General features: G+C 36.7%; 1 protein-coding gene across 1 annotated transcript in view; it reads right to left on the bottom strand.

Moving 5' to 3' along the window:
* Nucleotides 1–2573: 2573 nt before the first annotated feature.
* OSBPL6 (oxysterol binding protein like 6) overlaps nucleotides 2574–24815 on the bottom strand; it is a 99690-nt gene continuing 77448 nt past the window's right edge. Inside the window, exons 12-27 of the mRNA XM_068407352.1 lie at nucleotides 24326–24369; nucleotides 24060–24153; nucleotides 19655–19820; nucleotides 18570–18700; nucleotides 16350–16457; nucleotides 13850–13987; nucleotides 12380–12467; nucleotides 11925–12178; nucleotides 9512–9649; nucleotides 9099–9162; nucleotides 8410–8488; nucleotides 6959–7103; nucleotides 5710–5854; nucleotides 4527–4653; nucleotides 3846–3968; nucleotides 2574–2868 (exon numbers count right to left, since the gene is read on the bottom strand). Coding sequence (XP_068263453.1) covers nucleotides 2760–2868; nucleotides 3846–3968; nucleotides 4527–4653; nucleotides 5710–5854; nucleotides 6959–7103; nucleotides 8410–8488; nucleotides 9099–9162; nucleotides 9512–9649; nucleotides 11925–12178; nucleotides 12380–12467; nucleotides 13850–13987; nucleotides 16350–16457; nucleotides 18570–18700; nucleotides 19655–19820; nucleotides 24060–24153; nucleotides 24326–24369 — 1953 coding nt within the window. The 3' untranslated portion in view covers nucleotides 2574–2759. The remainder of the gene's footprint in view (nucleotides 2869–3845; nucleotides 3969–4526; nucleotides 4654–5709; nucleotides 5855–6958; nucleotides 7104–8409; nucleotides 8489–9098; nucleotides 9163–9511; nucleotides 9650–11924; nucleotides 12179–12379; nucleotides 12468–13849; nucleotides 13988–16349; nucleotides 16458–18569; nucleotides 18701–19654; nucleotides 19821–24059; nucleotides 24154–24325; nucleotides 24370–24815) is intronic.

Raw genomic sequence — 24815 nt, forward strand, 5'->3', positions numbered from 1 at the left:
CTGTTAACCCATTCTCTTTAGAAACAGCCCAAAATATGTCACGATGTCCTCCAAGGTAACAGGAAAAAATTAATAAAAGATTTTGCACAGAATCCAGAGAATTCTGCACTATAAGAAATTGCTTTACAGTACGTCTGCTAGCACTTTTTAATTTCTGATAAAGACTGGAAATATTTTGTGATGCATTGTTTTGTGTTTCCTCTATTTACTAATTAACTAATTTAACACTCAGTAGGCTTAAAAAGTGCCTTCAACAGAAAGATTTAGCATATCACAGATTTTTTTAATTTCTAAAAATGTTATTTTTCTTTCAATAAGTGTCAAATAAACAATTGTAAAAAATAATTAAATCAGTGATTTAACTTTAGTGTCCACCAAGTTTCAGTTTGTATTGCAAATAATGGCATACACAAAGCACTAGCAGAATACTGTAAAACTAAAGACCTTATGTCTGTATCTAAATTAAAAAACAAGTTTCAAAAAAATTTGAGGACATGCAGTTTCTGTCCCTGAAATGTACTTGCAGTCATACACACATAATGCTTTCTAATATCACGGTGAACTGCACGCAAAGACTGGAGCATGAGGTGGGCAAATGTTTAATAATGTTGTTCTTAAGGAAAGTGACACAGAACAATTAATTGCTATTTTGCACGCAACGTGCCAATTTGATTCATAGCGTAATGTCCTTAAAGCAAGTAGGATGAAGTTAACCAAATATGATTAAAAAACCCAAACTCTGATGTATTTGCATTTTGTTATAATAACAATTGCAGAACTGAAAAAAAAAAACCAAAACAGACTAGGTTCAACTAGGAAAGAAAAAGATAGCGTTCTTTGAATAATTCAAAATTTTCTTTGAAAGAAATCATGATAATCTGGACACAGTTTTTCTATACCAAATATTCATAAGCAATTCATGAGCATTCACAATTCTTAAAGAGTCTACTTAATATTTTCTTTAGGTTTTCATAATTCTTCCTGATAACAGAACTGTGTGAAGAAATTGGAACTCATTAGTAGCTAGTTGCTCTGTCAGTTGCTTTGCCATACAAACAAGGGGGAGAACTAAATGCATATTAAATAATCAAAGTAATCTCAGTTCTGTAGGGACCTGACTCTGCAAAAGGAAGAAGTAGGCAGAGAGCTGGTTATGTGTGGTAATCTGCTGAGAATGGTTCAAGTTGCTCTGCTTTAGGTCTTAGTACTGGAATCAATCTTAAATAGAAAAATTCAAGTGCACTATGTACACTGTGAATGTGTAGAAAGAAATACAGAGTATATGCATGAAATCTAACCTGTGTATAATACATGCATAAATGGGAGACTAGATCATACCATATGGAATGCAGTTTCTACCTAACAAAATTATCTTTTTTTCCTTTTATTAAAATCTGCCCTCCTACTGTTTACTGTTTCAGAGATTTTCAAATAGAAAGTGCCAAGCCTTCTCCCACATATATTAACTGAGGCTTAGCAACACATGAGAGACTTGGTTCTTAATCAAAAAATATAGAATCACTTTATGAAAAACTGTAAAATATAATTTTGCACAAAAGCTATTTTTGCAACACAAGTAGTGGTTGTTAGCTACAACACATGGGAGCCTCTGCCATCCTCTCAAATATAAATTTAGATAAGAAAAGTAGATGGGGAAAAAACAGAGCCAGTAAAGTAAACAGTGTGTGCAGCAGAAAATAGTTGCATTTACAGTACTATCCAGCTTTTGGAGAGAAGCCAGAGACCTTCCCATGAAATCTTTCTGTGCTTTTAATGCTGTTGCAAAGCTTTAGGGAATTCTAATTGTATAAACAGTTATGGGGAAATGAGATTCACTGTGAGACTATGTTCAGCCAGTGGTAAAACTGATGATTGCATCTCAGCATCAGTCATGATGAACTTTCTGACTAGCAATTCATATGCATTTACCAAAATTGTCTCAAATTCAACCAGTGATCAGTTTCTTTTCAGTCTGATTATACAGTCAGCTTCCCAAAGCTAAAACATGTACAGTAGATCTTATTCCTCTGAAATACAGTTAGATGTTTGGTTGTCTTTTGATTTTAAATAATGCAGGTTCTCCAATATTTATATCATGATAAAATTCTAGTGCTTTAAAAATCTGCCCTTCACAGAAGCCTAAGCATACATATTTTAAAATTACTTACTGTACATCTTCATATTTTGTTTAAGGCATGAACAATGGCATATGAAGGGAAACAGCTTCCGGAAAAAGCATATCTTTTGGACAAAGGCCAGTCCAAGCACATCACACCAAAGGACTAACCTCAAGCCAGAAATGACAAGTGTTGTGACCCAAGAGTTTTTAACAAAAATAGTTGAAACAAAATGGATTTTTTTCCTCTCGTTCTTCCTTTTTTTTTTTTAAATTTAAATTACATTACTCTTAATGTCTGTTTAAAGCACCGGTTGCAGTTTTGCATTTACCACCTCTTCCAAGTGACTTTGGATAACTCATCTGCTTCTTTCATTCTGAATTTTCAGTGTATGAAACTTTAAAAGGTTTCTGTTTCTTTTTTTTTTTTTTTTTTTAAATGGCTGCTGTAAAATTAAAAAGATCCAGAAGTGGTCAGGGGCCTGGTCTAATGCACTTTCAAAAGTCCATTACAAAGATGAATATAAATGCAAATGATAGGTTTTTCCGTAGACCCACAAACCACGCCTAGCTATAAGAAATGTATTGTGCATAGTTATTTTTTTCTTCAGAGTGATATGTTTACTAGATCTACATTCTCGGTTTACCAGAGTACAGGAATTTCTACTTTAGTAAAGCCAGGATCCTTTCGCAGTTCCCAGTAGGTGTCATTGGTAACCCAGGCTTCTCTTTGATTAGCGTCGATAACTTTTCTGTAGAAAGGAAAAAAAAAAACACAGGAGAGAGAGAGGAAAAAAAAGTTCTGACCATAGATCTCTGCTCTAATGCAATATGAAATAAAATTCCATACCTCTCTGATCTAACCGAATACTAAATCTGATTTCATACTTCTAAAGGACACAAGAACAGTCAGGGATTTAGAAATAAAAATAAACCTCTAGCTGTGTCAAAAGAGGAAGGTTTAGAAAACAGCCAAGACTGCAAATCTGTTGTCTGATCTGTGTGAGCAGGTCTTAGAGCTACATAAAGTCTCTTTGGCCATTACAGATTCTGATTATGTGCAGAGGATCAACCAAGAGATCTAGCTTGCAGAATGCAAACCTTTTACAATTTTTATTGTTTGTCTCCTCTGTATTATGCTCATCTTCCACTACAAAACTGCATCAAGCACATTCAGTCTCTTCACTTTTGATTCCCCATGCTAAACATTAGGCTATTTGGTATGACTATCCCTTGTTTCAGAAGAATGCTTAATTAAAAACAAAAACAAACAAACAAAAAAACCTCCACTCAAAAATAAATTGTAATTTAAGTGTATATATATACATCTATATATACATTTTATAGAAATATAGATATGTATGTTGTTGTTGTGCAGGTCACTATTTATTACTTTGTTTATGCAATTACTTAGAACAATAACATAGTTAAATCTTAGATCCTAATATTATACTTCTATTCCACTTCAAAGTTCAAAAAACATGGGCCAAGGGGTGCAGCAGGCTTGTATAGCTGTTGCCCATTGTGAGAAAATGATCTTTCAATTATGAAGCTTTGAACTACGTAAAAATTGCTTCAGGCAGAGATCAGGTACCTGATTATTTTTCCTAAAATTGCCATTTTTCCAGGCTTTCATTATTAACAGACTATGTTGGTGGTAATTCTTGTAGTACTTTGTCCAGCCACACTATAGAAAACAGAGACTTATTACTGAAATGAATAGACTCACTTAAAAAATTTGGGTACATATTCTATGCTGTTTTCTTCCATGTACCGCCTCCGACCTCTCTGGAGTTCCTCTATTCTTTGTTTCTCAGATGCTGCTGCTTCTACATTTCCTTCCTCCAGAAGCCTGTGTGAATAGCAACCATACAGTGTCTAGAACAAGCGATTTTCTAGCACCAATTATCACAAAAGACAAGCAGAAGCCAAGCCTGTTGTTTGTGTTGTACCCACTTTCAGATCTAGTCATAACCTCATAAGTATAACCAAGATGTGACTCCCCAGTTACATGTACCTGACTTATAGCCTAAGGCATACACTTTCTTTAGTAACTTCAGCAGATCGCAAACACTGAAGTACTATGAACTGAGAATTAGGAGGGAATTAATGTTGCTTCCATTCATAGCAGGAGATCATGACATTTCAGAGCCTGTCTTCCCAGATTGTTATGAGGAATCCTACCTCTGTGCAGACATTGCACTATAGCTCTACTATACCAACAAGATCTTTCTACTTGCCCACAACTGGGTAAAGCAGAAATTTGATTGCAATACTGAATACTTTCTCTGCTAGCAGAATCTTCCAAAGTTTAGTTCAGACTGTAGTGAACACATAGACAAAATTCAATACTCAGCCAAACCCAGCCTTAAAACCACCAAATATTAAGCATATAGATAAGCATTCTTGCCTTTGATCTGGCCTGAATCGTGCATCTGTTGCAGGAAGAAGATCTTTCAGTAAAGGATCTAATTCATTGAGCTCAATAGCAAACCTCGTGAAGCCATAATAACGTTCATAATTGGTTGGCATGGAGCCTGTATGAATATGTATGAGAAAGAAAAAAGCTTTTTAAACTATTACTCTAACTATGCAAGAGATTCATTCATTTATTAAATCATAACAGCAAAAATATTAATATTTTTTACTCTTACATACAATTAAAAAGCATCGAAAGCTATTCTCTAGGTGGAACAACATTCACCAAATATTAATTTCAGCTGCATATCCTGCAGAGGTTGTAATTACATGCTAATAGATTCAAAACTTTTATGATCTTCCTTCCTTTTTAAATAAAAATTACTGTTTTCAAGATTTTCAAGTTAAACATAGTTTCCTGTTCCCCGGAAAGCAGGTTTATCAATTGTCTGTAGAAAAGCTAACCTTAACTGATCTTCAGAGTTAATTTTGGAACGTAACGCTCACTCGCAGACTGATTTGGCACTGTCCAACAACTTCAGCACTAACGGCAGTCAGAGTAGACATTGCGGAGAGTAGGGTGCAAAGTAGGGTTCAAAATACTATCAATACCGAGAAGGGTTCAAAATACTAACAACAATGACAGTTCCTGGATAATTACTCTGCATGTATGAAAGACACTATAGGTGCAAAGGATGACTAATTTAACCTCAGTGCCTCTAAGCAAGGAGAAAGGAAGTTGAAATTAGCTCCTGAAATCACAGGAGCTCACCATCTCTGAAGACCAATCCTTTAGGTTAATAAAGCATTAAGACAACAAAATCAATAACCTGGCACCTCCTATTTGTTGAATCCAAATAAACTACCCAGCTTTCTGTGAGAAGGCAGGCAGGTAGGCCCAGACATCCAATTTTTTTCTTAATTTTATTCTTATGTTGATCCCAAAACCCCAGAATATTTGACCAGGAGTCAGACTGAGATGTAGAAAACTACACCTTGTAAGAACATTTCCATTTACCATTATTACAAACTCGTGTAAATTCTTGTTTATTTGTCTAGTCAGAAATTTAATTTCTCCAGTAGTATTTTGTGTACTTAAAATGATGGCTAAAACAGCTTTACATAGTTTAGGGTTACACTACAGTGCCTGCCAGAGTTCATGACAAGCTTTTTACCTGGCCTCCATATGCATTTTGCTGAAGGTGCAACCCCACAATAAAGGCCTTCGTGCCACTTTCCAAAAAGGCGATGAACCACCTTGCCTTCTTGATCTATCACAACACCCTGGACCTCATTTACATTTGAATTCCAGTAGTTCACCTGCAAGTTTAACAAAGAATTACTAGTTGACACTGGTTTTTGCATTACCCATTGTACTAATACAGATACTGCATGAGTCTTAATATGTGCCACTGACTGTCCAAATTTTGTATCAGAACAGCTCACCTAGAGCCAAGAATATCAGAATTCGAAATTCAGATGATCTGGATATTAATTGATTTAGTATATGAGAAACCCTAAATAATTTGATATGTGGTTTTGGTATAAAGGTATTTAAATTATCTGAATATCTGGGAACTATATTGTTGTTCACTAACCCAAATCCCACATAATTCAGCAAAAATGACACTTCAAAAGTTGCAAGATCAGAGCCAGCTAACTCCCTTCTTTCTATATGGAGAAATACTGACTATATCTGTACATGTAAGGGAATCCTTTGACAGGTGCTGCACACTACTGTTTGTAGTTCAGCCAGTATTACTTGTTATTTGTTGCTTTCTGTTTTGCTTTTCTTAGTCACATTTATTTCTTATGCTTTACCTACTGAGCCAGTTGCTCATTCTCAGAACATCCATCAAAACATGAATTTCGGATTTATGGTAACACACCATTGCTAACACTGCAATGGTATTGATGTAATTTGTTGCAATATGAAGAAAAACTTATTTTTAGGGAAAATAATTGATAGTAACAGAGATATACAGTGATCTGTTTTTATATACGGTCCTTGCCTGGATTTTAAAATACTATGAACCAAAGCAGCATTATTTAATCTAAAGAGATAAAATATTGACTGCCAAATTCTAGTAAAGGCAGAAGTAAAATGGCACAGAAATCTACAGTGACTTTGCGTTTTCATTGTGGTAATTGAAAAGAAATTTTGACACTTCATTTTTAACCTACAACCAACAGCATAGCACACAGCTATACAGCAATGCAACACATCGATATCAAATGTTCAATGGAATAGAATAGAGTTATACTACTTGACGTAGCACTCTCATTTGACAATTTACGTATTTACAAATATTGATAAGACAAAACGTGGAATGTGGATTTCAGGAATATTGAAGAAACAGCTTTATGTGTGCTTAAATATGCAGTTTTATGAATATACGATATGTATTAGCATACATATGTTACCTTGACAAATGTGAGTTTACAAATACAAACACTGCTTTTTGTGTTTCTTATAGTTATCTCTCCATAGTGTTCTATCCATCTCCTTCCACTAAGAATGTTATGTATGCAAGTAGTGACTTTGTTCCAGACATAGTAGTCTCCATACCTAAGAACAGATTAACGAGTAGTTAGTAACACACACTAATAATGATCATTACAGACAAAAAAGTAAAACATAGCTCCAATATGATAAATACAAGACTATATTCCTCAAAAACTTTTGAAACAATAGCTTACTTTGTACCCAGTGTTCTGGGTACATTACTAATCATCCATAGAGGAGCTCACCTAAGCTCTAGTGCAGGGAACTGAAGAATGGTGCTATGAGTCACAAATCAAGACATTACGAGTCACAAATTAAGACATTATGCACCACTGAAGCCCTGCATGGCGTATTCACCGTCCTCAGAGCATTAAGTGCTTTGGCCACAATTCCTTTAGGGGCAGGACAGTGACCCAAAGATCAATATAAAGCTGAATTAAGGCTATAAGCAGACAACATAATTAAATTACAAATAGAACAAAATAAATAAGGAAAGGAGATAACAGAAAGGAAGTAGGAAGCAGGAGGTCACTGTCATATAATCCCTTTCCCTCTGTAACAGCTACTCAGAATCAGAGCATCTCTATTGTCAAACAAGGGAATAAAATGAGGGAATTATATTGTGCAAAGCACATCCTCCTTCAGAGCTGAGGGGCAAGCATGAAGACAGAAGACAAAGATGCTCCCAAGTACATTTACTTCAATTTCATGAGATGGATAAAAAGGTGAAGTGGAGTGATGCCATACTGTTAGAGGCAAAAAGAAAGGCTGGCTGCAATGTACAGGAGCAGAAATAGTACTACAAAACCAGCAGACATGTTTAAAAGTACCCTCTCCTTGCACATTCTCAGGATTTACAGCTTGCAACTAGTCTTAGCTGTGGTGAAACAACTTCTTCTCACTACTCTGTCAACACCTGAAGAACATGTTTTGGCTTATCTACATTTTGGAAAATTACATTACATTGTTACTAGCGGTTATTCCAAGGGAACACTTAGCAGTATTGAGAGCCTTAGTAGGGACAGCGCTAGCTGCTGACAGTCCTATATTGCAGCCTTGTTCTGAACAGTTGATCACTACTGTACATGTAAAACTTGAGTTCTCTCTCTTAAAACATTTCTATCCCTCTCTGTCTATCGCTTTCTAGAGAGTTTGTATATTTTTCCTCCAAAAACACAAATGGATCTTCAGGCTCAAAAATGCTTCAGTATCCTCACCTGTACACTAAGGAGAGGTTTGAGCTAGGCACTAACTCTCACCAGTACAGTTCATGTGATGTCTGCATACACTTTCCCCAATCCATTCACAAGGCATTGTGCATGGATTGCAGCAAAGACTGAAAACAAAAGGAAATGGGACAGTAGCTTACTTTGGAAGAGTCACATTCAAGGTTCCAACTGGCAGAATTTCCATTGATTTCCCCCAGAATTTGTTTTTCCACCTGATATCTGAATATAATAGTGAAAGATTTACAAAACTGAAAAGACCAAAGTCTCCCCCTCGCAGTGATCTGCATAGCATGTGAGATGATCTATGCTAGACCACCTAATTTAAAACAGGACAGTATGAGGTTGCCATGAAAATACAAAAGAAAAAAAATACTAGAAAATGACATTAGGTCAGCAAAACCAAAGATAAGTTTGATTTTATTCTAGGAGTCATGCCTCTGCTACATTATTGTCAAATCTCTCATGAAAACATTCAATTCAAATTAAATGCATATGCCAGTAGATACAAGGAACAGACGAGCTGCTTGTTCAACTGTGTAAAAAGAACTGCTTGTGTTTGTAAGAAATAATTTTCTTGGTAAAAAGCTTTTAAGCAGAAAAGTATAAACAGACTGCAAGAGACAAAGGAAGTTGTAACACGTCTGCTCACTCTTAAGAATGAGAATTTGGAGTGAAATAATTCAGAGCATCAGTTTGTAATATGTTACTACAAAAATAATAAGTATAGAAATTTTGAGTAAGTTCCATATGTAAAGCTCAGCTTGTACAGACAAAGTTTTTACTTGCTAATAAAAAAAAGAGTTTATGCTTTTGAATTAAAAAAGTATACCTTGCCAAAACACAAAGTTCTTCGATTCACAGTGACAGGCCGAAATGGGAGGATGGTGGCTAACCTGGAAAACAGTTTGGCTGAGTTAAAAACAATTCATTTTCATTTCTAAGGCAATACAATTGTTACTGCAATACAAAAATACTAAATAGCCCATACTATTTATTAACCTATGTTGCTACGAAAACAGATGCAACTTAAGTTTGTACTTAAAATGCTATGTACTTAAAACACTTCCTTGTGATTACTATAAAAATATATACCTTCTAGCATTTAATGAAGTTCACTCATACTAACGTTTCTCTACTACTAAGAAAGAAAACCATTCTAACTAGAAAGAAGAAACAAGATTACTCTATAAAACAAAGAAACCAAAATCTAAATAGGAGTGTCTATCTAGAAACAAGCTTTACCTGCTCTGAGAAAAATCGAAATCCTTTGTCTTCTCTAATACATTCATAAGTTTCACCAAGCACTGGGTTAAACGGCTTGCTTCCTGCTCTAAAGTATGTAGAGGCATAGCCTGATGCTGCAAAAGCAGCTATGAGAACCTGTGAAAATACAGACAAGAATGTACGTGAGAATAGGCAGAGATTCTTGTCATCACTATGTGGTATCACACAACTCACTCCACTCAGAGTGAAATCTGGATTAATGAAGCATGCCTGAGAGTGAAGCCATACATCCCAGCCAGAACCAGTATAAATTGTATTTCTTTTGTTGATATAATTTGGTTTTCTTCATGGCCTCAGTCAGTCTCTTTCAAGAGTCCCCTAAAATAACAATCTGCACAAGATACTGTTTTTCTACCTTTGACCAGGCTTATCTCTAATGATCTAAAACACAGACCCAGCTCTAGTCTATGTTCCCTGTGAATAAATATTATATGATAACTTCTAATGACAAGATTGCATACTATTTTCCTATGGGAACTATTTTCTTTAGTGCCAAACATAAATGGCTCTTACTTAGGATGTCCTAAATGCAGAGTTATCTCAGGATCTTCCTTGCATGTGCAGCCTTATCAGCTCCCTTGTCTACATGTACAACCAAAATTTAGTAATCTCTAAATCGGACCAAGCTGAGAGTCATAAGCTAAGTGACATGCTATGGTAGTTTAGATTACAGCTCCCTTTAGCAGAGGCAGAGCAGATCTCCCTTTAGCAACAGGCCCTCCGAAGTCCAAATAAAACTTCAGAAAAGCAATACAGGGATAAAAATCACTCAGATATGGATAATCTGCTAACAGCAGGGTGAACCTTAACCAGGTTAAGGTTAACTTCTCCTCATGCTATGCTAGTGAGGACGTAACACTCGTGTGAGATTTTACGTGCTTTGTTTTCTTCCCACTGTGTAATGGGTGCTCCATTCTCTGTTCATTTCATACTATTCATAAATGCAGCATCAACAGAATTAACACTCTTTTCACAGGCTTTTCTTCAACAGCAAAAACTTTCATTCTTCCAAAACCTTTTTTCAAGAATTTCACTATAAGACATTATAGAGAAATGAGGGGTTTTACTATTCTTATGATACATAGAGCAATAAGAAGAAAAAAGTTTCCACTACTTTTGAATGCTTATTTAAGATAGCAAAGTCCTGATTTTTCAGAGAACGGTGAAGAAGCAGGTAACTTATTCACAGCACTGCTACCACTGATGCTTTGGGTATTCAGCACTTCTGCCAAGTAGTTCCACATGCCTCAGCCTGGGTGTGCAATTTGCATTTTTAAGGTGCTTGTTAAAATTTTGGCTGGTATTCCCAGTATTGCACTAGATATTTGTAGCAGAGAAGGGGACTGAATGCATCTTTCCAAGTAAGCGTTCAGTTGCACCGTGACTTTTCCTTCCTGAACTCTCTTAACTCCTTCAATACTTACCTTCCAAGCTTTTCAACAAAGGAGGCAGAGTCCTACTGGCAAACAGCCTGCTTTACTCTGTACAACCCCACCCACTCCTTACAGGATATCCTTTTTGTGAGTGACACAAGGAGTCTTGTAGGAAAACAGCATGTGATGATAAATAATTCAACCCCCACCATAAAACAGGTCCAACTTCTTCAGTGGCAAGCTGAAAATACCAGTGTTTAGGACCCCCCACTCTCCTGCAGGCCATGTAAACATGGCAGTTCATGGACCTGAGCGTAACTATATGACAGCCACAGCCAACCTCTCTTCTCCCAATTATCCACAGTGTTGCCAATGCATACCAGGGAACAGTAGATATGTTCAGCAACAACACTGCCAACTTCCCCCTAACAGCCTTTCTCTGCTTCTTCTGAGGAAAGGAGACATGACAGATCAAAACACCCTGAGAGCTGAACATAGGCTGTTGGCTGTCAGTTAAAAAAACGAGACATACTTACAGGGGAGCTGAAGTCAGGCTGCCCAGGCAAACTTTGTTTTGGTGTTTTGGAACTTCTCTATTAGAAATTGCCTAGGATGACAACTCATTGACACCTACATTGATTATAAGCCAGCCACAGAGTTGATTAGCTCTTGGAGGCTGCTGGATTTGATCACTGAAAGCCAGGAAAGGATGCTGCAAGGTTAGAGACTGCCAATGCCTATATATACAGTCCTAGAGAGTAAGATCAGTCTTCACATCAATGAGTCACGATTGCAGAACTTGGTTTGGAGTCAAGAAAAGCCCCTCAGCCTTGTTCAGATCAAACCTATCACCTGTAATTGTTCACAGCATTCGTCTCACCCAGCAGGGAAGTCTGTTGTCTGTGAACCAGAAGAGCAAGAGAGGACCCTGCACAGACCTCCACTCAACAGCTCCCCTTTTAATACAGACATAAGAAGTGCTACACTGACTTTATTACCATGCGTTCATAAGGATCATCTGTTTCAGCAGCCTTGTCCAAGAGTTCACTGTATTCCAGCTCTTCACAAAGATGTTGCAAAGTATTCAGAGGTTCATTTAGCTCAACTGGCATGGATACTTTGGAAAGATCTTTGCCAATGTTATTTCTCAAAATATTCCACAGATTGATGTTACTGGTGTCAGGGCTGGGAGCTGGTAGACAAGTCCTCCGTCCATTCCTGAATGCGCCTCCTGTTAGCTCACCATTAAGAACTGGGAAGGGAAAAAAACTACTATCATAAGAAAGCACAAGATTAAGAAAAACAGACTTATTCGTTGAACCAAATCACCACCAGAACAAGCAAGCCCAACTTCACTGACTTCAGCTGAGTTGGTCTTGTACAGACATGCAGTAAATCTGGTACATGGACATAATCAATGTAATTTCCCGAAGTTTAAAACATAGCAGTATACTTTGCCGAGAAATGTTGTCTGCAACACTGGTGTTGTCCTCAGATATGTTATCACTCACATCACTGATATAAGATTCATCATCAGAAGCCTAAAACACAAATAAAATAACAATTAAGTCAAATACATATAAAATATACTGACAAGTTAGACAAAAATAATTAATTGAAAGACAATATTCAAAGAAATCATCTCTACCCAATTAGACCTTTTAACTAAATCAACTGGATGTTTCAATCAGCCCATACTGCCAATGCACTGAAAGTGTCAAAACAAATGCTATGCTCTCCTTATGTTTCTGAATTCCTTATTATGAAGCCAAATACATACATTAAATTCGCAAAAGGGTGACTTCAAATGAGATCAGAGATGAACAAAAAATGGACAATGTAACACACTGGGGATGGGAGGTGAGAAGAGATTGTTAAATTTGTGCTCTTTATGAAGAGCCAAACAATAAAATGCTGCTTGTGTTTCAGAAGAAATTATATAAACATCCACCTATCATTTTGCAAAACAAGAAGTACATCAGTGTTAGGACTATTTTTAAGAATTTTTTTTTTAACAAAAAATATTTTTTTCAGAAATATTACTTTCAAAATGTTTTACAGTATTTACTGATGAAAGAGTATTTATTATCAGGCCTATACGCTCTGGGGGCTATTTTGTAAAGTTTCCATTTTGTTTATACCAGACAGACAAACCCATTTTCTATGCTGATATACACAATCCAGACTACTGAGATAATATGTACTTTACACCTGCCAGAAGCAATAAGATAAGGAACCACTCCATTCCTCAGGTGAACTCTAGCCGTGGTTGTGCCAACTTGTGGCATGTGAGCAATCCTTGTCAAAGAGAAAATATGGTGGCACACTCTTATTTCCTCTTACAGAAGAGTCGTGGTAGACCACAGCACTACTGTGGCTATATAAAAAGGTATTTTTAAAAATAAATACATTTTTTAAATTGAAGAATTTATTCAGGATAGCACAGGAAAGCTGTGGACAGCAACATGATTCAGGAGCCTGAACTGTATCCCAGTGCTTTAACTTTGAGCTTGAGTGAGCCAATTTTTCAGGCTTTTGTCTACTTCTCTGATTACAGAGAATAACTTTGTAGGTATATTAGAAGACTTTTTTTTAAAAGAATATTTTAGAATCTAAATTGGTTGACTGCATAGTCAGACATAATTGCTCCTGTCCATGTCATCCTTATCTGAAACTGCCATGGTCTAGCAAGGACATGTACTGAACATAAGCTACTGATACAAACAACTTTCAGCTCAGTTTTACACTTCAGGAAACATCTGCACCCCATTCACAAGGGAGTCTCAGGTCCATTTATCTACACATTATATCTTCTGATACCTTTTTATTCTAAGTAGCATTATTAAAAAAAAAAACATTCACTAGTGGTAGCAATACCTAAATCTGTCCAACAGCAAAGCTGCAGCATGCTGTCATAGCCTACCTCATTTTCTGATGAGCTGGCAGATAGCAGCACTTCCTGTGCATCAAAGAACTCTGAAATGGATTCAGACATAGAGAGCCTGCTCTCATTAGAAACTTGCTGAGACAGAGGCAAACTGACATGAATTTGTTCACCCGTCTATAAATAAAGCATGGAAAAATAAAAGTGTTATTTCTAATACAAAAGAAATATGCATAGAAGGAGTAAATCACCTGAATAATTTTTCTATGCCAAATATAAGCACAGATTGTAAAGACAGCATTTTAGCAGGGCTTTGTGTGTACCTAGCAGATGAACCTTTGACAATTACAAAATAAAGTGCATTTTGAGCAGTGAGATATGTGTCTTCATTTGAGGCCTGCCCAACTGCTAAGTTTTAGCAGTGCGAATAATCACAGATCTAGTTCTGCATCCAGAGGAATGATTTTGTGGACAATAGCTGGATTGTGTCAGTCAAATTCAACCATGGAATTCAGGTGAAAAGACACCTGGTCATAACAAATTACATCACTAGGAGCTAGCTCTGGCACAACCAAAAAATCAAATGTAAAGCTTTATAAGGTCAGGGAGTTATAAGTTACTTTCAAAATAAACGCTCTTGTGAACCAGTTTAGTAACAAATGTTTGAAATGTTTGAATATTCAGGAGGATGACTATTATACATATTTATGTGCTTTTATTCCATGTTTGTACTCCAAATCTCATTTGAATTATGCCATTAACACTGACTCAATACTACTACAGGAAATGAACTCTCTATGGTTCATTATAAACAGAATTTAAGAGCAAAGGCAAGGGTTCAAAACTGTGTTATGTGTATATCTGTAGTGGGGCAAACTAATTTACATAGTGGAACATATCTTCCTCTTCCTGCTATTGATGGGAGGAACACCAGGTTTTACCCTACAGGCTATCACTTTAAGAAGGGGGGAAAAAGATTAAGATTCTCTCCCTGCACCATTCCACCAAAGGAGCTGCTGCTATGGAGTGAAACAGACTTAATACCTTAATTTATACAGCATGTTGCTTCTGGGAGATAATACAGGTGAAACTACTGAAGCCCTTCTAAACATGGTTAACTCTTCAGATTGCAACTCCATCCCCATTAATCTTAGTACAGAATTCCTGCAAATGGTTTTGTTGACATCTTAATCCTATAGAATTATTCTATATAGTTGCTCAAAATGCACTAACAAAAAAAAATCATAAACAAGTCAAGAGGCCAAAAACCATTCCTTTTTCACTGGGGCTTATAAGTTTGTAGATGGTGTATGATGTCTGATGAATTATAATGGAAACAGAAGTTCATTTCAGTGTTATCTTTACAGGAAGTGATTAAAATTTTAACTTTTTGTATAAACTAGAGGGACTTGGAAAAATACAAGTTCTTACCTCAAAAAGATGCTCACAAAGGCTTTATCTACACATTACAAGATTATATATATAAAGCGATCAAGAGAAGTGAATGAGAGATCTGGGAACCTCTTTGAAAAACTCCTTCAGTCAGATACACTTGTACCAAGATAATCATGTACATATGAAAAAGAAACAGCTAACCAATAAAAAATACAGGAGAAGAGATCGTCATTGCTCAGAACTTCACTGCAGATTGCTGTGCTGCGGCACCACTTCACCTCTATCTTCTGTTGCTAGTCTCCAATGTGCTGGACTCTTGGAAAAATTGTTTGGACATTTTCAAAAAGCAAATAAACAAAAGTAATTGGAAGCATATTTTCACCTTCCTTTCTTGTTGGAAGAAATAATTAGGAGTATGTTAATTGAAATGGCAGATGCATAGAAAAAAAATAATGGAAATGACAAATGAAAAATATTTCGGTAAAATGCAAGCAGAATGGTTGTCAAAGTGACCACATTAATTATAACATATTACAGCTCGTAAATTCAGATTTGTCCTTCTCATGAGGGAACCTGATTTGTTATTAATACAAATGTTTGGTAATCTGTTGACTGAGAAATCAAAACAAGAAACACTAGATGTTGCAAACATGATATTAGTATAGTGCTTGGTTCATAGACTGAACGTTTTGATTTCAGCAGTGCCAGTCAAGATATTAAACATCATGCCCTTTAAGCACTTGCAGGATCAGGCCATTAAATACTAAACTGTTCTGTTGATTCGGGAAGAAACTAAGATACAGAATTGGTTAGCTGCTGTGTGTTACATTCAAATACAGTAAAACCTCACTAATTCCCACAGTCAAAAATTAATATTCCAAAACTGGAGTCCTTCCTTGTTTCTCTGCAGAGACCAAACTGAGTTCTTTCATGAGACCAAACTGAGTTCTTTCATGAGACTTGACATATGCAAAATAAAAGACAGAAGTTTTATTTTATGTAGGGAAAATATAATCTGACTTTTTCTATAAATGAACACTTCCCAATATGAAAAATTCTACAATTTGCCAGGTGTGTTTCAGCTATTAGTGAGAATTAGCAAGGTTTGATTGTACTCTAAATCCATTAAAGGCCAAAGTCTTACCTCATCAGGACTAGGGATAATATTTACACTGACAACCTGATCACAAATAACAGATTCTGAATGTATTCTGTTCAAGCGACTCCTTAGTTCAGCATTCTGGTTGAGAGCCTTAAAATAAAAATTGCACATTTCATTTAAAATTAAAAAGTAAGCATTAAACAGAAAAAAAAAATAGCTTCTTCCCAGCCATTTCCTAAGAAATCACAGAACATCCTTTCTTCCATTTTTAGACAGATACCTATTTTGAGATCCTCTCTAACATGATTTAATCTTTTGGTTGGTTTGCCTTCAGTGATTTTTGGGAGGTGGGGGGACAGATAGTCTCCCACAATGTAACAGTGGCATTCTACCTTAATTCTTCAGATAGCTCTTTGGCAGCTATACTGGTGAGTTATGCACAGTATGGAAATGGGGAGTGAATGCAGCAAGAAAGGATGAAACTGCAGAACAACAAACGGGAACTATGTGCAAAATGCCCAAAGAGGCAATTCTTGGGTTACAACTATATGGCCTTTTCTGAACCAAGGTTATCAGCACTTAACCTACAAAAGGAAATTGCTTCATTTCCAGCAAAAACAACATAATTACTAGTATCATTGGGTGTTTGCCCATCCAGACCAATTTGATATATTTGCATGCATGTACTAATTTCAAACTACTGATCCATTAGAGTGTCACAAATACCAACAGAATTCAGCTGGTGTCTGGTATCTGATGATTTTTTCTCCTTTTTAAAGCCTGATCTAGATTATAAATTTGGGTGCATATATATGTATTGTCCTGTTATCTAGAAAGACTACTGCAAGATTCTGAAATCCAGAAAAAGTGTATGTTACATACCTAGAACATGAACTGACTTGACCCTAATATATTCCCAGCACTGAGGATTATAGAAAAGAACAACAGACAGACATACTGTTTTAGTAGAAAAATGACTGTTATAATGGAGTATGGAGTAAGAATCATCTTCTGCTTCCCCCTAGTGCAGACTCAGAAACAGATAGCATGTATGTACTAAAAGAAAGTAGGACCAAAGAAAAACAGGGTAGCTTAAACTGTCACTAAACAGTTTAAATTACCCCATTTTGCTTTGTTCTGAAATGGTCTGGGCATGTTCACAGTGGCCATCTACCAGGAAGGGAAGATGATACCTAACAGCAGCCTGGCAGGAGCTTCTAAAACCGCTCAAACCTGGTCATCAGACTGGTCAAACCCGGCTGTCTGACTAAGGTCAAATTTCCATTTATTCCCCATTGAGACTATGAACTGTGTGACAGTGACTTCTAGAATGATGCTGGAGGCCAGGAACAAGAAGAAAACATGATCACCTATTTCATACAAGTTGCTAGTAAGTCTCCACAGGTCTCGGTTAAGTTTGTATCGATAACCAGAAATGGTTACCCTTATCTCTTGTCCTTAACCTTTCTTTATTATAACACACAGTGATCAATCTGCGTAACATGATATGCAACTGTATGTACAGAAATGTTGTGCATCAATTTTAACCTCATAGCAAAAACCTCCAACAAAATAATAGTGTATGAAATTATATACACTTTTGGGTGAAGTTCTGTTTGCCTTTAAACCTCTGCTCACATTTCTTGCAGATGCAGTACTCCACACCAATCCATACTTACGAGTAAAAGCTCTTATGTTTCCTTGACAATGAATTAAGAAATTTGAGTTATTTTGCAACCTGAGGACTTACTGTTGCTTTACCTCTTTTTCTCTACTAAAGCCAATGACAATTTTTCCTTTGGCTTCAGTGGGAGAAACGCTGGACAGTAACAGGCGTGTATCTGAAAATCCAATTTACCCATTATTGTCCTGTAACCCAAGATTCCTTTTGCAGTTAGAGACATGGACATATAAAACATATCTGAAAATATACAGTCAAAATTTAAAACTCAAGAAAACAAGAATATCTCCTTGGCTGTGCTGGAAACAGCTCCAGGAAAGATATCTAGCATTTGTATAAAAACATTTGATCCTTTTTCTTTACTTTGGAAAACCATAACAGAAACATGCTTACACAAACTAATTATATCCTTCACCTCCACATGCAGAGGTTAGACCTATGTCATAAGAGAACATATGTCATAGCTCTGGTCAAGAACTTGGCTTTTTCTTGGTTCCTTCTACCTCAGGCAATGGCCAAAATACATAAGAAACACTGCATCTGGTAAGCTAGATGTGTTTGAAATCAAACCAAGAACATACCTGAGAGAGGGACTGTCTGAGATGTGCTATTTGAGCATTGTGGCCTGTAAGATTCTGCTCTGAAACAATTTGCTTAAGCTTCTCCTTCTCTATAGCTATGCTGTTAAAGGCAGACTTCAAAAGAGAATGCACTAAGCAAAAAGAAAAAAAGAAAACAAGTGTTTTCTCAGCTACAGAACTGCACATTAACATCTATTACAATATTTCAGCAATAAAGACAGAGAGATTTCCATCCCACAATTATGAAAATTTGAACCAAGGATCTGAACTTCAAGTAATCCATGTCAAATTAAGTACAAACACTTAGAGCTTGAGGTTGTAATGTGCTTACCGTATGTTCATACACGTCATCTGTGCATATTCTTGGTGCTGAATGTGTGGAAAGGTGCATATTTGGAAAACCTGTGTCCAATGTGTGTTCTTTTCTTTCTGTTTTTTTATTTTTCTTTTCAGAGTAAAAAAATCAGTTCTGCTAAGACTTAATATTGCACTAATAAAGAGGATTATGCCTTTAAACAGGTTTTTGACATTTTTTAAGATATCAGTCTCATGGTTTTCTTATGTTTGTTACATAACAGATGCAAACTCATAACAAACCCTTTTAAAAAAAGTATTTTTCAGTTTGTAGGACCATTCATTTATTGGCAATAAAATGGCATTTCTAAAGTACATTCTAGCAATAAGCTCTTCTGTTCTTTCCACTGACATAGAAAACATTGCATAAAATTGCGTTGCACAACATTATATGTAGAAGTGACATTCAGATCCATCTTTGGCAAGAAATACAGCATTTTATCGAGAAACAAAATGTTTGCAAATTCAGTCATGTATTTACAAGATGAAGCAAGTAGTTCAGAAGACTTCTAAAAAATCTCTTAGAGTTTATCTACCTCTATATTCGTGACATCCATGGAAAATGTAAGAAGGATAAGACATATTGTCTTCATGTAAGTCACCTGACCAGCTAAAAATTCTTATACAATATCATCTAATGCAGATGAATGCCTTGGCCATAACTAAGTGAAGGCAATAAAGAAACACAACAGAGAAGCACAATAAAGGAAAGGCTTGACATTTCCAGTTACCTTTTTGTGCCATCAGGCAGAACTCTTCTTGAAGCTTCATGTACTCAGTAGAGCACTCCAGAGGGTCCGTTACACGGCTTGGGGGAGTCTGAAACTCGATGTCTGCACAAAGGTTGGGATTGGATGAATGCAGTCGAACGGGTGACATTGTAGCACTGAAAGGGACCTATAGCAAGAAACAGTAAAGAAATATTGTATAAGATGCAACCAACCTTTTGACTCTGTTGAAGCAAAACATAAATTTCTTCTGAAAACAAAAGACTTAGTTCACAATGTCAAGAACATGGTAAGAGTGAACATGTAACTTTTTACTCTCTTAAATCTCAGCACAGATGATGCAGAATTGTCTTGAGATTTTTCACTGAAACAGACAAAAGAAGGCCTAAATACATAGCTAACAGCTAACGATGGAACATTTCAATTCTAATATTTACAAAAATGGACCATTTCCTAATGCTTAAAAGATGACTGGAAAAATTGAACCATGACACATGCCGCTTTATATTTGGACATTTGAGAGTACATGTGGTATGACTCTTGCTACAATACCAACATTTGAAGTGTGGAATTCCTCCATACATGTAGAAATAGGATATAATATTATCAAATATATCAAGTTTTTCAAAACTACTGGTAAATCTTGAGTTGAAACTCACTCTACTGGCAACTATGAAGAGGGAAAAAGCATATAGTCTTTCTATATTCTAACTAAACAAATAAACAACAACCAAAAAAAAAATCAAAACTCCACCTGATTTTCATTTAAAGTACATGAACCATAAATAAATGCAAAGAGATACGGTTTGTAAGATGGATTAAAGAGTTTATTATCATTCACACTTCTCTTTCTCCTTCTATACTTTTCAGGTACTGTAATAAAAATACACATGCAAATCTTTATAAGTTATATACACATGTATCATGTACTGAACAGCTACCTATACGCTACATATGCGGTGTATGTCTACCACTGTTATATATGTGATGTGTGTGTGTGCTTATGTTGTATTTTATTTTAATTTTACCATTTACACACATTTGTATAAAAATGAGGCCAAGAACCCAATTTTCAAATTTAAATGCAAAAGAAAGGCATGCAGAACTACATTTTGTTACTTAAATATTAAGCACTGTTAAACACATAGAACACATTAAATCTAATTTATTTCATTACATTATTCAAATGTATAAATCAAGAATTTCCACACTGCAGCCCAATGTAATTATTCAAATATGAAAAATGGGGCCAAAATATGAAATGTGTCTTCCGAGGAGTGATAAAGAGCAGCAGATAACATAAAAAGTCATATTACTAAGAATTTTTATCAACAGATAAGTTCTGTACTACCGTCAGTATTTGAAATTGGTACCTTGTTACTTGATTAGATCAGGGAATGGTTTTATCAATCCCTTCCTGTAAAAGTTGTCATCAATATATATTTTAGGTTTCTGATTCCCCAATGAAACCCTAAAATCCTGTTGACTCTATTAATCACACCTCATTCCACTCATGAGCATATTCTGCAAAATACCATTTTCTATCTTGTTCTTCCTCAATTTCCAGATTCATATAGCACATAAAATAATAGCTTTATGGCATCTATCCAGTATCAACTTTATTGTTTTCTCTCATATATTTTGATTTCCAGCTATATCAACATAGCTATTTTTTATTGCACCTCCTTTTAGCCTCATATCAAGAAGACTTCATTAACAGAAGATGTAGAATGAATTCCTTCTGTTCATACTGGATATTTACCCCATTATCTTCTTCATGAGTACCAGGCTGCCTCTCTCAACAGCCCAACAAAACCAGGTTAATTGACTAATGCAGGTTAATGTAGGTTAATTTCAAGTTTCCTTTACAAAACCTGTTCACTTCTTAAATCAGAGAGCATGTTCCCAGAACTTTCTGACTGGGAGCACCAGAGAGGTTCAATTGTTCCAGGTGGCTCCAGGAGGGCAGAGTAGGTGGCTACATGAGAGCTGTGTGTGCAGGGAGCATGTACCCAACCCTCAAGCCCATCCAGAAGGCAGGAAAGAAAGATGATCCCAGCTATAATGCAGGAGCTTGAGGGAGAGTCCCCGCAGCCCCACGTGCCTGTGGTGATGGGGCAGGTTGCCCCAGCCCCACAGACTAGCAGAGCTGCAGGCAGGCTGACCACACATGGAGGGGGCTCTTTAGTCCCTTTGTGATGATCTTAGCTGAAGAGACTTGATTTAGATCCATCATTTCTGCCTCATACCTCAGGTAGCCAGGCTGAAAAACAATGGTTCTGCAGTGAGGTTTATTGAAAAAATAACGTTTTAAATTATGTCCTAGAAACAGCATTTACATGTTCTACAAATACTGTCACACTGCTTGCAAGAAATATACATTCACTTGCCAGACACAAGCAACTGCTTTGCCGACTGCTTTAAATACAATAACCAAAAATACTGAACTGTTGACTGACATAAACTCTCCTCATACGCATCTTTTAAAAAAGTTTCCAAGCTACTTTCCACAACAGGTGAAAAATTCCACATTGAACAAACTCTTTCATTCTCTTGAATAGGCAACAGTACAAGAAACACTGCCAATGTACTTCTCTTCCCCTTTTTTCCTTTCACTGCTGTGCTTTCTCTCTACATCCACAATGACTCGATTCTGACTTTATTACTCATTCTTTTTTTGGTTGGTTTTTTGTTGTTGTTGTTTGAGGTTTTTTAAAAAAATATTTAGCTTCTTGATGCATCACTCTGGTTTCCTCCATACACACACTCTTCTAGACACGACCTCAGATGTACCTTGTCCTGACTTGCTGCTTTACACCAGGGGCACAATACCCACTCATCCATCGCCTTCTTCAGAATTACGTGTTCATGTAGGAACAGACTGTTCCTGGTAGAGTGGGTTGTAAGGAAAACCTCCTCTTTCTGTCGTGCATTTAACTGATGTAATTCTATATCCCTCAGTCTATACACACAGCTTCACTGTCTGGGAGAGGCAAGCACTTTGCTATATCAGCCAGGAAGAACAGGCCATTGCCACAACCACTGCAACAGCTGCAGAGTAATTTTGGTGCCTCTAGTTTTCTTTCCTCCTGTTCTTTTTCCAGCTCCTCCAAGACCTCCCTCAACAGGTCCTCACTTCATCTGCAGGTAACAACTCAGCGATTCCCTGGATTCCTACTGCCTTGCAATGTTAAGTCCAGCTGTATTTGCTCCACTTCAGCATCCTTGGTACAGCTCTTGCCAATGCTGTTTAACTACTGCTGAACCTACTGGTTAATCTCCCACTGACACGGCTCAGCCACGTAACTGAGAAGCGGGTTGATTTCTTTGCTAGGCAGGGAGACCGGTGAGGTTGAAATATCAATCAATTATTGAGCACCACATTCAGCATCAACTGATTACGCGGGATTAAATTTAGATGAGTTAATTTGGGAACTGAAGAAACACTGATTTCTCTCATGCTTTTTAGGAGGGCCTAACAGTAACTGAGTTTTATGGTTCAGGTAGCAGGAGCTCAAAGTATTCAGGCTTAAGCAGAAGCTATGTCTGATCTAGGGGATTTAAGCTATAGGCTGGAGCAGCAGACCCTAGAATACTTTAGCCTGGTGAAGACATTTCACTGCTTGGGCTAGGTGAGGGGTATGCATTTAAAGCTCGCTTCAATCTTTGGCTGCACAGAGTCTTCCCTATCTAGCTGTTGCACTAATCAGTTAATGGATTAGTACTAATGTCTACATTGTGCGTTCCTAATAACTGCTTTTCTGATAAAGCAACAGCTGAAGATACCCTTTTGATGCTAATTTGTTTTCACAAACAGCGTTTCCCCCTCCCAATTCCCAGCCTCTGTGTTGATTTCATAGCTCCAGATTTTGCATCAAAGACTTAGAGAAATAGCAAAACTAAATACAGCACTAGAGGTAGTAATATGACTTTTTGGGATTATGGAATGTAAACAGAATGTGTCTCAAATGAAAAGGCTAACCTTATACTACTTTAAAAAATCAGGAAATTTTATAATTCCATGGTTATTTATAACAAATCTCCTTGGTTCTGCTGTCTTGCTATAGACTGTCATAAGAATCTTTTAACAGAATTCGATCATTTCTTTCCATTTCGTATAGTATATAGCAGAGTAAGTCAAAGACGCATTCAAATAGTGCAGGGCCTGAGTCTAACCATCACTTGCACTGCATAAAGGAGGAGAGACATGTAGTATGTAAACAAGCTCAGACCCATATTTATGGAATTCATTTGTGTCAGGCCTGACCACTTCTAAGAAACTCAGCTGAAAGTGGGTAGCACGGACACCTCCAAAAAGTGCAAGAAACATTTTTGTAAGTTTATTATACATTCAGGTTACACAGCTTCCCATCTTTAGGGCTATCCCTTGATTTTTAAATCCACTCACTGTTGTAGCCACTGCAACTGCTAGTCTCTGCCGGCGTCGTGTTGTGCTGAACTGGCCCTTCGGTGCTGGCCCTTCCTGACAGTGAATGCAAGAAGAGAAGGAAGTAGAAAAAGAGAAGGGAAGGGGTGATGGGACACAGGAAGATGAAAGGTGATCAGAAAAGGGAGAGGGAGAGTCTTTAAGTGGATTTCAATTTTGTTAACTCTTATGGCCTACACATTCTGAGGACATATCACATGTTTTCAGTTGTGTATGCCAGAGACATAAAAAAGCTAGATACTTCACTAAAATTATCTCCAGATGAGTTGGACTGCAGTGCACTCACTAAGACTACCAAAAAAAAATTTCTATTAGCATTGCCATTCAGAGTCATAAGGCAATTATGGAGTAAGAAAACAAAAAGGCATGGCATGACAGAAAACACAAAAGCCAAACTCCTTCTGGGGGTCACTTGACCATCTAGAAGATGAATTCTGAAAAAGATCACTTGGCATTAGTGGAAGTGCATGAACTGTGGTCATTGAAGATGCATGCATCTCAATGGTAAAACTTCTCAGTGTGCCTGTTATAGTGAGCTTGCTTATGTCAACATTCCTGTGCACAGCTCTAGCATTTCCATGTCCCTCCCTGAGCCTGTTTGTTTATTTTCTCCACACACTACTTTTTTGAGTTCCAGCCACTTCTCCCATACATTACTGAAAGCTTGGTTTCCAAAGCAATGCAAAAACTCAGATAAAGCAGTGCAAATGAAAACTA

Source organism: Nyctibius grandis, chromosome 9, assembly GCF_013368605.1.
Source record: "Nyctibius grandis isolate bNycGra1 chromosome 9, bNycGra1.pri, whole genome shotgun sequence".
In the NCBI taxonomy this organism is placed as follows: domain Eukaryota; kingdom Metazoa; phylum Chordata; class Aves; order Nyctibiiformes; family Nyctibiidae; genus Nyctibius; species Nyctibius grandis.